This window comes from Podarcis cretensis (genome assembly GCF_951804945.1).
Source record: "Podarcis cretensis genome assembly, chromosome: 7".
NCBI lineage: Eukaryota > Metazoa > Chordata > Lepidosauria > Squamata > Lacertidae > Podarcis > Podarcis cretensis.
The window spans coordinates 9,450,520-9,467,764 of NC_137176.1; the positions used below are offsets into that span (position 1 = coordinate 9,450,520).

The 17,245-nt window shown below is 41.8% G+C and overlaps 1 protein-coding gene across 3 annotated transcripts in view; it reads right to left on the reverse strand.

Moving 5' to 3' along the window:
- Positions 1-3,226: 3,226 nt before the first annotated feature.
- The window catches only part of NFX1 (nuclear transcription factor, X-box binding 1), a 37,092-nt gene continuing 23,073 nt past the window's right edge, over positions 3,227-17,245 (reverse strand). The window contains exons 16-24 of one of the 3 annotated variants that reach the window (XM_079983943.1): positions 16,487-16,717; positions 14,786-14,859; positions 13,230-13,331; positions 12,779-12,820; positions 11,087-11,185; positions 9,630-9,696; positions 9,191-9,286; positions 7,983-8,084; positions 3,227-5,891 (exon numbers count right to left, since the gene is read on the reverse strand). In XM_079983943.1, the coding sequence (XP_079840069.1) occupies positions 5,880-5,891; positions 7,983-8,084; positions 9,191-9,286; positions 9,630-9,696; positions 11,087-11,185; positions 12,779-12,820; positions 13,230-13,331; positions 14,786-14,859; positions 16,487-16,717 (825 nt within the window). In that variant the 3' untranslated portion in view covers positions 3,227-5,879. Of the gene's footprint in view, positions 5,892-7,982; positions 8,085-9,140; positions 9,287-9,629; positions 9,697-11,081; positions 11,186-12,778; positions 12,821-13,229; positions 13,332-14,785; positions 14,860-16,486; positions 16,718-17,245 lie in introns of those variants that run through there. The other 2 variants (XM_079983942.1, XM_079983944.1) reach the window with 2 other exon arrangements.

The window sequence follows — 17,245 nt, forward strand, 5'->3', positions numbered from 1 at the left end:
CTGTTCTTAACCTGAAGCACCACTTTAGCTCATGGGGCCTCCTGCTGCCGCAGCACTGCCAGAACACGATTTCTGTTCTCATCCTGAAGCAAAGTTCTTAACCCGAGGTACTATTTCTGGGTTAGCGGAGTCTGTAACCTGAAGCGTCTGTAACCTGAGGTACCACTGTATCAGCTCACAAAAAGGATTACAACTACATGAGAAGACTGAAACGGTGCAAATTCAGAAAGGCCCCCCCTTCTCTGAGGCCTCGCCTTCTTCCTATTGTTGCTTTTTATAAGATCCGTAGCCCGGTTCCTTGGTATTGTGTATGTGTGACAGAGTATACCCCATCCTTTGTGTATATGAATTTAGTCAGCCTAGGTCGGCTAATTCCTTCACTCCAATTTCTATTCCTCATTCCCAGAGTTACTTTTTTCATGAGGGAGAAAACCTTTCTGTAACATCTGGTTTGCAAATGAAAGCTTCAAATTTTGTTGGGCTGTTTATCCTGGCATCCTTGCATCCCCTTTTCACAAAGAACTCTGCATTGTGCATTTCAAACTGGATCAACTTGGTGCATAATAATAATAATAATAATTTATTATTATTATACCACTCTGGGCGGCTTCCAAAAAAATATTAAAATACCGTAATACATCAAACATTAAAAGCTTCCCTAAAGAGGGCTGCCTTCAGATGTCTTCTAAAAGTCTGGTAGTTGTTGTTCTCTTTGACCTCTGGTGGGAGGGCGTTCCACAAGGAGGGCGCCACTACCAAGAAGGCCCTCTGCCTGGTTCCCTGTAACTTGCCTTCTCGCAGTGAGGGAACTGCCAGAAGGCCCTCGGAGCTGGACCTCAGTGTCTGTGCAGAACGATGGGGGTGGAGACGCTCCTTCAGATATACTGGACCAAGGCCATTTAGGGCTTTAAAGGTCAGCACCAACACTTTGAATTGTGCTCGGAAACCAATGCAGATCTCTCAGAACTGGTGTTATGTGGTCCCGGCAGCTGCTCCCAGTCACCAGTCTAGCTGCCGCGTTCTGGATTAGTTGTAGTTTCCGGGTCACCTTCAAAGGTAGCCCCACGTAGAGCACATTGCAGTAGTCCAAGTGGGAGATAGCCAGAGCATGCACCACTCTGGCATGGCAGTCTGCAGGCAGATAGGGTCTCAGCCTACATACCAGATGGAGCTGGTAAACAGCTGCCCTGGACACAGAATTGACCTGTGCTTCCATGGACAGCTGTGAGTCCAAAATGGCCCCCAGGCTGCGCACCTGGTCCTTCAGGGGCAGTTACCCCATTCAGGACCAGGGAGTCCTCCACACTTGCCCGCCTCCTGTCTAAGGTGGTTGTCTAAAGTTTGCAATCCTCCTCCACTCCAAAATTTCTTTGGGGGTGTTGGAGAGCTGTGGTGACTAGCTGATGCTAGTCTGTATCACTTGAATTTGAAATAAGTGTTATGGCTTGCAGGGGGGTGAAGTAGGATATATGTGAGATCCTTCCATCCCTGGATCCAGCAATTGTTAAAATGTAAGCCAGGCTAGATTTCTGTGCTGATGGGCCATTAAGGGGAACAAAGGAAAGGGGCTCTGTGTGCGATTGCAAATGGGTGCCCCCCGCCCTCAACTCAGGGATAAATAGAAGGACAAAGCTAGAGTTGAGAGCTTGCAGTGATGTGAGCTGGAGAATAAGTATCAAACTGGGAATCAAGAGACACAGAGCAATGTTTGATTTCTGTTTTGAATCCAGGGTTGCAGCTATGTGTGACTTCGCTTGTCATACAAATTTCAACAAATTAGTGCAGATTCTTTGCTACTTTCATACTGACCACTAGGTGGAGGTATGGCACAAATGCAGAGAGTTGTGACGATTAGGAAATAGAACTCTGCTGCTTATTATGGAAAAAGATATAGTGGTGCCTCGCAAGACGAAATTAATCCGTTCCGCGAGTCTCTTCGTCTTGCGGTTTTTTTGTCTTGCGAAGCACGGCTATTAGCGGATTAGCGCTATTAGCGGTTTAGCGGCAATTTGCGGCTATTAGCGGCTTAGAAAAAGGGGGGGAAGGGAAAAAAGGGAAAAAACTCGCAAGAACTCGCAAGACGAAACATCTTGCGAAGCAAGCCCATAGGGAAATTCGTCTTGCGAAGCACCTCAAAAGACGGAAAACTCTTTCGTCTAGCGAGTTTTTCGTTTTGTGAGGCATTCGTCTTGCGGGGCACCACTGTACGGGGATAAAAAAAAATGAAGCAAAATTCTAACTATCAGAAAAATGTACCGTAAACAGTTTATTTCCAACAAAGGAGGATTAGTCCTTCCTGGAAGAACCAATTATTATGAGAGAAATTGCTGCAATGGGTACACTGTGGAATTTTATAAATATTATTGGGATAGATTAATATCATACCAGAGGAGAATCAATGAGATAGTATTAAATAATGAATGTTTTAAGATCATGCAAAAATGGTATGGCTTGCCAGAAAGCCCAATGGCAGCTTGAAACCATGTCTCCAGCAACCAAGGGTAAATACGGTATTTAAAATATTGTGTTTTTAATATTCGGTTGGGAGCCACCCAGAGTGGCTGGGGAAACCCAGTCAGATGGGCGGGGTATGTATGTATGTATGTATGTATAAATAAATATTATTATATTCGCCAAGGGTGACAGCAAACAGTTTGATATAGAGTGTGAAAAGCTACTAGTAAAGTGATAATGCTATGGCACCTAAGGGGACAAATTGGCCAAATATGATCTAAAAGAGGCAAAAAACACAGACTTTTTTGTGCTATTGGATGAGGCTGTTGAAACTGGCATAGCATTGCGAGTCTTCCCTAATTAAAAAGGTGTGAAACGTACAAGACATGGGAACCTGATGAATAAAATCCGAACGGCTCTTGCATTGGAGTGGCCAGAGGCTCTGCAGCTCCTGAAGGCTAAATTTGAAGTGCTGTCAGGACAAATGAGGCATTAAATTTAGGCTTTGCTAATCAGTCTGAACTATGATCAGAGGCAGTTTCAGGGGAGTGTTACCGGTTTGCCTACCGGGTGCCGAGCTGAGAGGGTGCCGCAAAAATGACTTGGAGTGGAAGGCGAGAGGTGGAGGAAAGGGTGCCAAATTTTGGCCTTGCACAGGGCCTGCTGAAATTAGAAAGCCCAAAGTCCTCCACTGCTATGTTTTCTGTAAATGGTGATAGAAGATATTAATCTAAAGTTGGAGGAGCATTTGCATGGTGTCAGAACACTGATGGACAAGATCCATTTGAACTTTATTACAGTTTTATATTACAAATTTATAAAGTCAGTCATTTATTACACCACTGAATTGAAAGCAAGCAAGTTGTGTGTGTGTATGTATATATATATAAAGTTTTGACAAATAACTTATTAAAAACCAAACATAAATCAATTCACTTAATTCATCATGAAGTACATCAAGAGAAATGCCATTAGGAATGGTTTCCATAGCAATTTTCACAACTTTAGATTACACACAAATCGATGCACACAAAGCACTGAGTATTCTCAGCAGTTTTGAATATGTAATTATTACTAAGCCTCAGTCCTAAAATTCTGCCTGCACTGTTTGCATGTATGGATCCAAATGCCCTGTTTATAATTGCAAAAGAGAAGTTTGAAAAACTTGTTCCAATTAGACTTTTCCCTCTCAGATTACCAAAATGTGCAAAAACCAAATGAGAAGTGAATAAAATGAGAATGGCAATTTTTAAAAAGCTGAGATGTTACAAAACCAACAAAGAGAAACACCAGTTTAATCCCTTAATGTATACATGGCACTTTTTCACCAAGCAATAGCAGAACCAGTCACTTAAAAACCACTATCCACATAAATGAAAACGGCTAAGTAATGAAAAGGAATAAACATTTCAGTGCTTATGGGCTCTGTTCATCATGTTCAGCTACATCCTTCTTGTGTATTGATGCAGCAGAAGTACATTGTACTGGTTGGAGGAATGTAGAGCTGCACTTCCACTTGAGTCTTGATTGATCCCTTCTGCATTCATGTGATTTTAGCTGTATCATAGCACCTATTTTGTGCATGTCTTTGGGGTGGGGGCATCAGAACTGTTAGTGAGTGCAAAATCCCTACCATGCAGGAAAACCAACCACTGGATAGGGGTGCCAGAAGCACAGCTCCACTCCATTTACAGAAAGGAAGTGCATTTTACTTTAAGGTTCTGTGGGAAAGGCGCAATTGTGCTCAACTTTTTGGTATTTAAATAATAATAAACGTGTAATATAAGGAACAATCACTTGTCTGTGCTGCAGGGCCACTTAACCCAATGTCTCTGTGCAAGAGGAACTTATAAATTCTACTAGGAACTTGGGTTTGGCCTCTTCTCTTGTTACAAACCATTCCACTAATTTAAATCATAATGCACCAAGAATGGATACTTGCACGTGTTCACAAGGCAGACACAGATAGTCCAAACCGCTTCAGGATTCCCCTGCATACTGATAAAATGCCGTTACACATATTTAATGGAAAGGCAGGGCACAAATTAAGTAAAACTGACTAAACAGTACCCTCATCTAAAATCCTTACACACTATTATTTTTAGTAAGGTGCATCCATGGGGGCACTCCTGTAGCTTTGAAGCTGTCCACAAAAGGAAGGGGTACGAAGCAGGAAGAATGTTAAGGAAATATATGGGTCACAGTTTGCAAAGAGGAAGAGGAGGAGAAATAATAAGGTGGCTTTATATTTCATTTCAAGTACAGTAACCATATTCAATTGCTGTCTGGCCACTGATAAAAATGCAAAAAATAATTATTATTTGTTACCGCTACACGCAAAGCATAAGGCTACATGCTACCCTAACTGAAGAATAACCGATAAGCTCATTTCCATTAAAAAAACCCCAAAAGGAACCTACAGATGACATTAAAAAATCCCCAGCTCCATACACTTACCACCTGAAAATATCCAGCATTAGACTTATGGCAAAGGCAACTCAAGTTTAGATACAAAAGGGTATAAACTTACTGACTCACCAATCCTACTGTTTCTAGGCTGCACAAAGTTCAAATTGCTATGGGACTATGCCTCCTAATGCTTTGACTGAAAAGCTGGCTTTCATCACTTCATCTGGATACATCAGCATCCCTAATTTCGTACTTCACGAATTCAATTAACTTGTCTCCTTAAGCTGAAAACTTTTAAGGATTTGTTGCAGATGCATTTGTTGTCCATCCCTGAGTCTTTGCCTTCCAGCTTGTATCCATACTGGGGTTGGGGGAAGGTCTAAAACAAAGAGCCAGCACTATAGGTCTATACTCCCAGAATGATTTAGGGCCCCGACCGCGCAGGGTGTTTCTGATCATACAGGGAACAAGCTTCCTGCTTCTGAGCTCTCCACAGCTCATTGATGGCAGAGGGCAGGGCTGCCAATCACACAAGGTGGGTGCAATTTTGCATGAGTGAGGGGAGACAGCTTGCATAGGGCTATTGTTTCACTGTGCCTTATACCCAGACAAAAAGTTTATCTTACATAGGAGATATAATTCATTATATTTTATAGCAGATTACCTTAGATGCCAACTTGTTTTTCTGTCCTTACGAACCACTATAGGTTTTGCAGCGTCAGATGCAGGCTGTTGAGAGGTACATTCAACTTGCACTTACATTCTATGTTCATTTCCCCCCCACCCCAAAGCTGGTTACACACACACAGAGGGTTAAAGAATGACAAGCTATTTCTTTTCATCTGCCGTTTCCAGGATGTACTTTGGATACACTGAGTACAAAGCGTTTCAACGGAAAAAATGATTGGTAGCATCACTTCCACTTTTCAATGGTACAAATTTCACATTCATCTTTTCAGTCCTGTACATCAAAGTAGTCAATCACAGGCTCCTCTTTGAATCCTCTCTCTGTGCTGCTATTCCCGTGCCTGAAATTAAAACAGAATGGGGGGAAGGAGAAATAAAAATTTGATACTTTCAGGTAAAAATCAAATTTTGGGGTTCTCAGTAATGCAGGGCATTCTGGACTGACACAATAGCACCTTGGTCTTTGGTCAGCAGGCAGAGTCACCTTACAAATTACGTTAAAGGGGAGAGCTTCCCCTCCATTCCCTGAACTATGCTTGGAACCTGGAGAAGCTCCTAAACTTAAAGAGTAAGATTAAGCACTGTTACAGCAAGGTAACAAGGTGAGCTAACGAAAAGATGACAAGAGGAAAGAAGGTAATCCCACTAAATTAAGCATTTTAAGACACCTAGTGAGGGTGTGTGGACTGCACAAAAAATGCTAAGTCTTGCTATTCCCAAACAACCAACATGAATGCGTGTGCTTCCTATTTAAGTCTGGGGTGGGCTGCCCTGCCCCGTTCTTAATTAAAACTAAATTTTGCTTTCTCCAGTAATGTTTTACTATAGTGGGATTCCTACTGAGACTACCTTCTGGAAAACTCTTCTGCCAAATATTGCATCAGAAGAATACAAGTCAGTGCACTGATACTTAGCAGCCTTGCAGATAAAGAGACAGGATTCAAAATCAAAGTCCACTTCCTGATTGTGCAACTACATGCTTGTGCAGGATAAGACATTTGTGCTGTGGCTATGGCTTAAAATGACTGGGGCATCAACTGAGGGAGTCTTTCCAAGGTTTTGGGAGACAGTGTCTAGCCCTAGACCAACGGTAAGGAAGATGTGGCCCTTCGGATGTTCATAGAATAACAGAATGGTACAGTTGGAAAGTACACCCAAAGGTCATCTAGTCCAACCGTCTACAATGCAGGGATCTCAGCTAAAGCATCCATGGCAGATGGCCATCCAACCTCTGCTAAAGAACCTCCAAGGAAGGAGAGTCCATAACCTCCCAAGGGAGACCTCTCCCCTATCAAACAACTCTTACTGTTAGAAAGTTCTTCCTAATGTTTAGTCGGAATCTCCTTTCTTCCAACTTGAATCCTACCCTCCAGAGCAGGAAAAAACAAGCTTGTTCCCTCTTCCATGTGGCAGCCCTTGACATACTTGACGGTGGCTATCATATCTCAGTCTCCTCTTTTCCAGGCTAAACATACGCAGCTCTTCAACTGCTCATCATAAGGCTTGGTTACCAGAGCCTTGGTCATCTTGGTTGCCCTCCTCTGCACATGTTCCAGCTTGTCAACATCTTTCTTAAATTGTGGTGACCAGAATTGGACACAGTATTCCAGGAGTGGTCTGATCAAGGCAGAATTGAGTGGTACTATAGAATTACGGGGCTGGAGGTGACTCTTGAGAGTCCCATGGACTGCAGGAAGCTCAAACCTATCCATTCTTAAGGAAATCAGCCCTGAGTGCTCACTGGAAGGACAGATCCTGAAGCTGAGACTCCAATACTTTGGCCACCTCATGAGAAGAGAAGACTCCCTAGAAAAGACCCTGATGTTGGGAAAGATGGAGGGCACAAGGAGAAGGGGACGACAGAGGACGAGATGGTTGGACAGTGTTCTCGAAGCTACCAACATGAGTTTGACCAAACTGCGGGAGCCAGTGGAAGATAGGAGTGCCTGGCGTGCTCTGGTCCATGGGGTCATGAAGAGTCGGACACGACTAAACGACTAAACAACAACAACAAATTACTTCCCTTGATCTGGACACTATACTTCTGTTGATGCCGCCTAGAATAGCATTAGCTTTTGTTGCTGCTGCATCACACTGTTGACTCATGTTAACCTTGTGGTCCACTAAGACCCCTAGATCCTTTTCACATGTACAGCTAGTAAGCCAGGTGCCCCCAATCTTATATTTGTGCATCTGGTTCTTCCTGCCTAAGTGAAGAACCTTACATTTGTCCCTACTGAAATTAATTTTGTTAGATTGGGCCCAGTTCTCCAATCTGTTTTTATCATTTTAAATCCCGATTCTATCTTCTGCGGCAGTAGGACAGACTGGGCTGCATTGCCAGCTTGCCCATTTGTAAGTGTATGTATCTTATTTCAGAAAACACACTGATAAAAAATACAGCACAAATATTTCAAAGCAATAGTACTTACTTTTCTGATTGTTTGTGATGAGGAATAGGTGGTGGGGGCCTCGTCTGCCTTTCCTTGGTAAGCAGCGAAGTCAGAGTAACTGTTGGGCAAACTGATTTCCCTCTGGAGAAAGAGAGCCATAATATAAATGAGCTTTGACATAATATAAATGAGCCATAATATAAATGAGCTTTGACAAAGGATGCCTACATGGCTGCAACTAGATTTCCCTTCCTCTCATTCCCTCACACCCACTTCTATATCAAAATCTTAAAAAGAAATGGGCTTTGAAAGCAAGGGAGGAAAGCACGTCCTTTGTATAGATCTCGCTTCACACAAGAACCCCAGCGGGATAGGATAATGCTTTCATTTAATGTCATGCGTTATTTGGAAATACTAGTGAGTAGTTGTGTTGTACAGAGAAAATTAGAAACAAAAAAAACCCCATCCACCAAGTTAATACTGATGGACAGAAACAATGTCCCTCCTCTCTGCTCCCACAGTAAGACAACAGACAAGTCTACAAAGTCTATAAAAATGAGGGTTGGGAGGAAGACTGATTAACTAACTAATGGTGCTTATGCTGACTTTTGCTCTATATGAAAATCTGACTTGATGCCAACTATTACAGAATTCAAATATGTTTTATATATATATATATATATATATATATATATATCTATATATATATATATATATATATCGCAAAACAAATTTCCTATGGGCTTGCTTCGCAAGACGAAAATGTCTTGCGAGTTCCTGCGGGTTTTTTTTTCCTCCCCCCCCCCTTTTTCTAAGCCGCTAAAGCTGCTTATCCGCTAAAAGCCGCTAAACTGCTAATAGCGCTAATCCGCTAAGCCGTCAATGGGCTTGCTTTGCAAGACGAAAAAACCGCTAGACGAAGAGACTCGTGGAACGGATTCTTTTCGTCTTGCGAGGCACCACTGTATAATGAATCAAATGAGGAACGTTTTCAACAACAGAAATGTTCATGAGGACACATTCCTCTCCGCAACACAAAACACTGTTTTGAAATACGTGGCACAGAAAGAACGCACGAGATGTTTGCACAGTGCAAATGCAAAAACAGAACAGGCTTAAATAGAACAAATGCGAATATTACAGTGTCTGTTAAGGAGGTTATTTTGCAACTTATAACAAGAAAATGGAACAACATACTTCACCGCACTGATAACAACATTGCGCTTTGGTTCGTTATCATAGCTCACACTCTCTATGCCGTAAGCCTGAGCAAGCTCATGGATGATTCTGCGGTGTTCTCTGTTCATGGGCGGGAAGCAATGGCTCTTCTTTGTATGCTTGCTCTGGATTACAGAGAGATGTTTATTTTATATATTTCTTTCATGAAGGTTGGAGAAGAATGAAGCATATAGTTTCTAGCTTCTGTTATGTGTTAATCTGCAAGACTAGAGAATGAACTATCTACAATAAATATGTATCACTTCTTTGAATCACAACTGTTAATTGCTATAATAAAAATATCTATAGCACCCGAGCTTATTTACATATGTGCATCATATATACATATTTCTCTCTGCCCCGTAAGTTAAAGAAATCTTACAAAATAAAATTTAGTTTTGTTCATGGCTGAAACGTATATAAACTTAAAAAAATTAATAGGAAATAAAAGGTTCCCCCGTTACTAACCTTATTTACTGCTTCTACAAGGGCTTTCATTTCTTTCTCAACTTCACTAACAAACTTTAAATCTTTCCTGTAATAATGAAGAATTGTATGACAAATGTAAGGAGGACTGCTGCTATCCATACATAGCATTTGAAATACACCAGTGTTTTCCCAGCACAAATCATACAGGTTACACTGTGAGTGGTTTCAGACACTCACTTGCAATCCAATTTCATTATGCCTCATTTTAAAGCCACATTTTTTAAAAAAAAAAAGTATATATGAGCTTCAACATTCCCACTGCATTTAAATACTGATGAAGTAAGCATCATACATATCGTTTCACTGCTTTTTTCCCAAGAGGTCACCAACGTCTTTGGACCAGTGGCCTCTTTGTGCCTTCAAATGGAGTTCAGTGAGAATCACAAATAAAGCACTAGGTAGGAACATAAAAGCCTGATTGGGCTAACAGTCCATCTAGTTGAGCATCGTCTTCTCAAAGTGGCCAATCAGATGCCTACAGGAACCCCAAAAGCAGGACTGAGTGCAACAGCACTCTTCCTCCTCGTGATTCCCAGGATCCAGAGATTGTTCTATCCAACAATGGAAGAACAAAGCCACTGTGGAAAGCAGCCATTCAGCGATTTCTCCGCCATAAATTTGTCCCTAATTATTTAATTATCACTAATATGGCACTTGCCAATTTCATAGCTGCCATAAACCGCATTGACATCTTAAATCAATTTGAAATGGAGATTCTGAACCTTCCTCCACATGCTTCCTCTCGCCACAGTGCTCCTCCTAGCTGAAACCAGCTCCAATACTGGAAATGAACATGTGTAAAAGAAAAATCAGCTACAGAAGGGAAACCCTAGGCAGGGGAAAAGTACAGAATTCCATTGCCCATGTGCTCCATTGAGGCATGAAATTATGCCCCCACCCACAGTTTATGTTCAATATACAGTAGTACCTTGGTTTTTGAACAGAATCCGTTCTGGAAGCCCATCCGACTTCTGAAAACGTTCGCAAACCAAGGTTGTGGCTTACGATTGGCTGCAGGAGTTTTCTGCACTCAATCAGAAGTCACACTGGACGTTTGGGTTCCAAAGAACGTTCACAAACCGGAACACTCACTTCCGGGTTTGCAGTTTGGGAGCCAAAACGTTCGAGTAACAAGGCATTCGCGAATCAAGGTACAACTGTACTAAACATGCTACTAACAACATAGTTATGCCACCATTATTTTCTTGGAGAACTCGCAAGAAAAGAGGGAAACATTCAAACAAATTTCCCTATCATGTATGGGGGAGAAGAGGCACTTATCAGTATAAGCATTTAATCAAACCTTTGCAAATTAGACCAACTAGAATTTTAACATTAAAACAATTCTCCAGCTATAACCTCTGGACACTGAAGTCAAAGGGCTACCAATGTGTCCCTGGAGAATACACAAACCACTAAGTAACAACGATACATACCTTGCATCCTCTTTCAAGCTATCACTGTACTTGGGTACAGAGGCACGGACATTAAAAGGATCAGAACTGTCATCAATATGAAGAGCCTCAGCAAACCGCCTAATTAATGAATATTAAAAAGTAATTGTTCTACCCCAATATTTGACAAAAATTAAACTACACAGCATTCACATGATTTCAAGCCTTTCTTATACACAGTCATTATACTACAGAATCACGATTCACCTCTGGGTTTTTTTTTTCTTTTACATGATTTGAGGTGCTCAAGAGTTTTTTAAGCCATGACTGACCAGTGTTTGAAATTCCCATTGTTCTAGATGCATTTTGCGACAGGAAATTTCATTAGCGCGAGCAGTTTCTGAGCTCTGGGCACAGTACTAGGCCAAGGATTTCAGATTAAAACTGCAGAGTGGAAGGAAAGGAGTTTTTTTCTGCCTCCCCATTTCCAGCTACTCTCTGAAAACTGAAGAAGAGATCCAATACACTTAAGAATATTAGGGGGGTGGGCAGCGGAAGGACTAGACCATGTGAAAAATGAACATAATGTCTCAGCTGCAGTTAATTCATTTTCAGCTTTGCGTTCGTTATAAAAAAGCGCACCTAGACGTTCTGTTGTTGCGCTCATATCCTAGGTTTAAGGTGCCATTTAGCTCCTAGCTTTCATCTCTGTTTCTAACATTGCTACTGACCCATGATTATGCCAAATAAATGCTTCTCATTTACACAAGTAGGGAATTCCTGTTTATGGCTTCATCGTGGTCTGGTAACTTTTTGTTGCCATTTACACTGAGGAAGGCTGCTCCCCTCCACAGGTGTGGTGGACCCTTTCCAACAGTTCACCTCCAGAGGTTAACGGAATTCCAAGTTGCCCACAGGCATGGGTGATGCCACACTTGTTCCCATTCCATTTCAAGCACAATTCCAAGTACTAGTGCTTACCTTCAAAGCCATACACAGCTTGGGACCAGAGTGGTCCTAGATTACTCACTTGCCCCATCATCAGCCTACCATAGAGTGAGGTCTTCTCTGAAGGCCCTTTTCTGGGTGCCACTGGCTACTAGGGAGAGGCTCTTCTCAGTGCTGACACTGGTGCCCCTGATCAAGAAACTCACCTGGTCCCCATTTTGTTACTTTTTCAGTGCCAAGGGAAATTTTTTCCCCGGCTCTAGGCCTTTAAATGTTTTAAATCCAGGATGTGGCTAGTTTTATATTGCCTTCATCACTCTCCTTTTTTATTTGCTTCTCATTATTTTGGATTTTATTAATGTTTCGTTTTTTGTGTACCTGCAAGCTACCCTACAAAGCACTTTTTTTAATGGAAGGAACAAAAGTTTGTTAAATAAATGAAATACAAATAAATTCCAGTCTGTTCAGGTTACCTCCTCCTAATCTTACGTAATTTAATTCCAATATATTTCCACCCAATCTAGAATAGATTGGTTGTTTTATTACATTTATATCCCACCTTTCCTCCAAGGAGCCCAAGGTGGTGCACATGTTTCCCCTCACCATATTTTATCCTCATAACAACCCTGTGAGGTAGTTAAGGTAGAGAGACAATGAGTGGTCCAAGGTCACCTTTGTGGTTAAGTGGGGATTAGAACCCTGGTCTCTCAGGTCTTAGTCCAACATTCTTAACTGCTATAGCACACAATCCATCTTGCTAAATTAAATTATAAAATTATTACCTACCTGTTTCTTTCAAGAGCCAAACATTCATCATCACACTGCAGCCTACACAAATAAGATACAATGCACAAAATTACATTTCCTTGAAAAATCCTCTCTCCCCCATATAGAAAAAAATAGTATTTTCAGTGAAACAGAAGCTCCTATTTGCCTTGTCTTACCAGCAGCTGCACATAGCATAGAAAGATTTCAGGTGCTAGTATTCAATAGTGTTCGGACTTGATGCTTAATTGGAATAACTCTTTGGGAGCTTCCACTCCTCACCCTCCACAGGAAACTATGGACAGCTCATAGTTAGTGAACAGTCAACAATGGTAACTGATTACAGTCTGCATCTCCAGCCCCCAAGCCGAAGCAGCAACTGATAGGTAAGCCTTGATTTTAAAAGTCGTTAAGCTCCTCAGTTCAGCAGCAATTTGAGTCTATTCAAGTATTTATTTCATAATTTGATTACCTGGTTTGCTTCATTTCCTTTTTGGTAATCAATTTGCTGATCTCTATTGAATCTCCGTGGTGTGGATCTGTTAACTTTGAGGCTATAGAAATAGCAGCTATTCTGGAAGAGAATGATATTTATGAAACATAAAATGTCTTTAAATGAGGCAATAGAAAATTCTTGGGGGATGGCACCCAAACCTGCATCAGCAGCTTTCTGCTGGCACAATAGCCTGCCCTGTAACCTCCAAAACAGCTCCACATCATCTCTCAACCCTCCAGAGCTAGTTTAGAGGGTACACAGAGGGCTGAAGGGTACACAGAGGATTGAGTGTGTCAAGGAAACTATGAAGTCAAGGGCAATGATGGAATGCACCTGAATGAGCGAAACATAGACCTTAGAAGTCTTTTCCGTTATGGAATGAGCTAATCTCTCCTATCAATGATGCAAGAAGAATACATAGCAGATATTATGTGATTACATCCATAGCTGTCCCCAAATTTTGCATGTATATTATTACTGGCATGAATTCTGCTATCTGAAAAACTTAAATTAGCATCCCTTACTCAATTCTGACACCAGTGGTCTTAAATACCCAAGCTAAACCACGATTAATAAGGTGCTTTTTCAAAAATGTAACATTTCTGATAGGAGTTACAAAAGACGATTCAATATAAAAAGTAGGAAAAATTATCATAATTTTCCACTCAGAATAGTTGACAAGAAAAAAATTCTGCCGACAGTTTATTTATGTCTAGATATTTATTTATAGACTTCCTGTTAAATTGAAACACAGGCGACGTATATTGCAGAGCTGCTACCTCCTGTTAGTAGCAGGAGAACACGTTACAATGCTCAGTATGAAAGAGCAAGTGAGTAAATTAATTTTCTGTTTCTAGGACATACAAATTTTAGAGAAAAGCCATGGCTGTGTATGATTGATTACTGCACAGAAACAGCAACACACACACACACACACACATTAAGTCTGCAACTTGTGCTGACTCTGCTTACACAATCACAACTGTATGTGGGTGGGGTAGAAATAAGTAAGTAAGTAAGTAAGTAAGTAAATGGAGAACTGGGGAACCCCATTGCTCTTCACTCTCCATTTATTTCTCCCAACACAACCCACCCCTGTGCACCCAGCAGGTTTTCCTCACTTACCAAGCTTTGCGAAGGGAGCAGGAGGGCTCTGAAAGCATCCAGAGCCATCATGGCCACTTCCCAAAGCCCAGTAAGCATGGTGGTACCCACCTTACCGGCCTCTGGAAAGGAGGTGTGACAACTCTGGGACTGTCCCAGAGGCCAGTTAAGGAAGTAGCCTCTTTGCTTACCAGGGTGTGGGAAGCTTGCAGGACAGTCCTGGGAAGCTCACAGCCACCTGCCCTGTGACCTTCTCAGACCCCAATAAGCAGTCCTTCAACTTGCTGGGGGGGGGGGAGGTATTCCGGGAGTTCCCGACTTTGCACAATTTTGCCTTTGCATGCGTGGATCCAACCCTCCTCCCGGGAACTGAACCCTCAAATAAGGGACAGGCCTACTGTGCTACAGAAATCAGAGCCAGTAAATACCTTTGAAAAGTGCTTGATGCTTCTGAACAAATCATAGTCTCCTTTCTTCTCCCACACTCACAATGAAGTTCAACCTGTAATGGCACAAAAACAGGAATATGGCAGGAATCTAACGTTCCGAAGTATTTTATGACTTGAAGAAAACACAGGTGAGGATTCCCTGATTCCCTAAAATACGATGGATTCATTTGCTGTTATCTAAGTGAAAATCAAGCTACTGCAATCAACCTTCCCCAACCTAGTACCCTCCAGATGTTTAGACGACTTCCAAGACATTCCTGATCATTGGCCGTGTTTGCCAGGTGCTGATGGTAGATGTAATCTAAAACATATGGACGGCAACAGGCTGCACTACACTATAACAGTAGCAATCCAAATAATCTGCTAAACACTCTGCTTGATTGACTGGAAGAGTATCAAGGTTATATCTATTATAATAACATATACAGTGCATCAGTGCTGCATAGAGAAATCCCGCTCCCCCCTTTCATAATACTAGAACTCATGGCCATTTAATGTTCAGGACAGCTTCACACAGAACATGGCTAAATTATGGAATGTGGTCCCACAAGACATACTGAGGACCACCAACCTCAATGGCTTTTAAAAGAATTAAGACAAATTCATGAAGGATAAGGCTCACAATGGCTATAAGATACAACAGTTATGTTCCATGCCCACTGTCAAGCAAAAGTGGGGACAGTGGTAGTACACTCTGGTCCTACCTGAGGACTTGCTACAGGCATCTGGTTGACCAACAAGAACATGATGTTGGACTAGGTGGGCCCTTGGCCTGATAGGTAAAGGTAAAGGGACCCCTGACCATTAGGTCCAGTCATGGCCGACTCTGGGGTTGCGGCACTCATCTCGCTTTATTGGCCGAGGGAGCCGGCGTACAGCTTCCGGGTCATGTGGCCAGCATGACTAAGCCGCTTCTGGCAAACCAGAGCAGCGCATGAAAATGCCGTTTACCTTCCCACTGGAGCGGTACCTATTTATCTACTTGCACTTTGACGTGCTTTCGAACTGCTAGGTTGGCAGGAGCAGGGACTGAGCAACGGGAGCTCACCCTGTCACGGGGATTTGAACCGCCAACCTTCTGATCAGCAAGTCCTGGGCTCTGTGGTTTAACCCACAGTGCCACCCGCATCCCCTGATACAGCATGTTAAAAACTGAATAGGGCTCATCTCTATTGGGAGAAATGGCCGATAGGTTTTTCCACCTTCTTATGATGCTTTAAGTCCCTAACAAAACTTAATTCATTCTAAGTGCAAGATCAAACCGTCTTCGTGAATGCAATACATCAAAGATTTCAGTGGCTCTCTAATTTATTTTATTATTTTACTTATTAAATTTGTATACTGCCCTTTATCCATAGATATCAGGGTGGTTCACAACATAAAGATACAATATAAAAACACAAAACATATAACAAAAACAAGGACAACTGACCACAAACCAATTAACGCCCCCCTCCCTGCTCAACAACAGTATCATTCACAAACTAATGAAACTTTAATACTTGCAAGTTCATGACATCTGTACAAACCCATTTGGCAAAATCAGCTTTAAAAAGAAAGACTGCGGTTTTTATATTTTGCAGACTGGGCCATGCTGCCCGTCTAAAGTAGCTGATATTAAATGAAAACATTTAATATTTTTTTTGAAAAAAATGTCTGATTATTTTTTATGTCACCTACCTTTGCACTGCAAGACGTTGTGGGGCATGGTAAAGATGGGTGGCATGGAGACATACATGGATGATTACAGTGAAGTCTAAGAATAGTACATGGTTGCCTGCATTCTTCATCTATGAGGCATTCCCCTTTGTGGCAAATCCTTTTACATTTGTGCATTCCACATTTTAACATTCGATCACAGGGAAGACCACAGGAGATGTCAGTGAGGTAGCAGGGAATATTGCTCCGCAACTAAGCCAGGAAGGAAAAAAGAAGAAGAAACAAAGAGATGGATACTGGACAACCTTGTAAGAAATAAGGATTAAGAATGTCTATCATTTAAAAGCAGATATGACAACTGTATAGGATGGGCCCATCTCTCATTGTAGAGGAACTTTTTTGACAGACATATGAAGGGACCTGTGCTCATTAAGGGCTTCTGAATGAGTTCATCAGGCATCTGTGTTGCAGTGAGACACATGATGAACCCCTTCATAAAGCAGTTATCTTCAGATTTTCACTGTAAAAGTGGCTATCCAAAAGTCAACTCATGGTGAGAAAATGGTTGTCTAAGCCCACATATTTTACTACAATTTTTCACAGAGGCTCCCCCCCCCCCCCAAATGGGCATGGGCTGCCAAATACTTAAAGAGCTTTGTCAGTTCAGAGCCACAAAAAAAGGTAAACACAACTCACACTCCGTTCTCTGCATCAGCAAAAATTTAAGAGCCTTGTCATTGAGGAAACAAACTGGTTTGGCCTGGTTTTTTTAAAAGCATC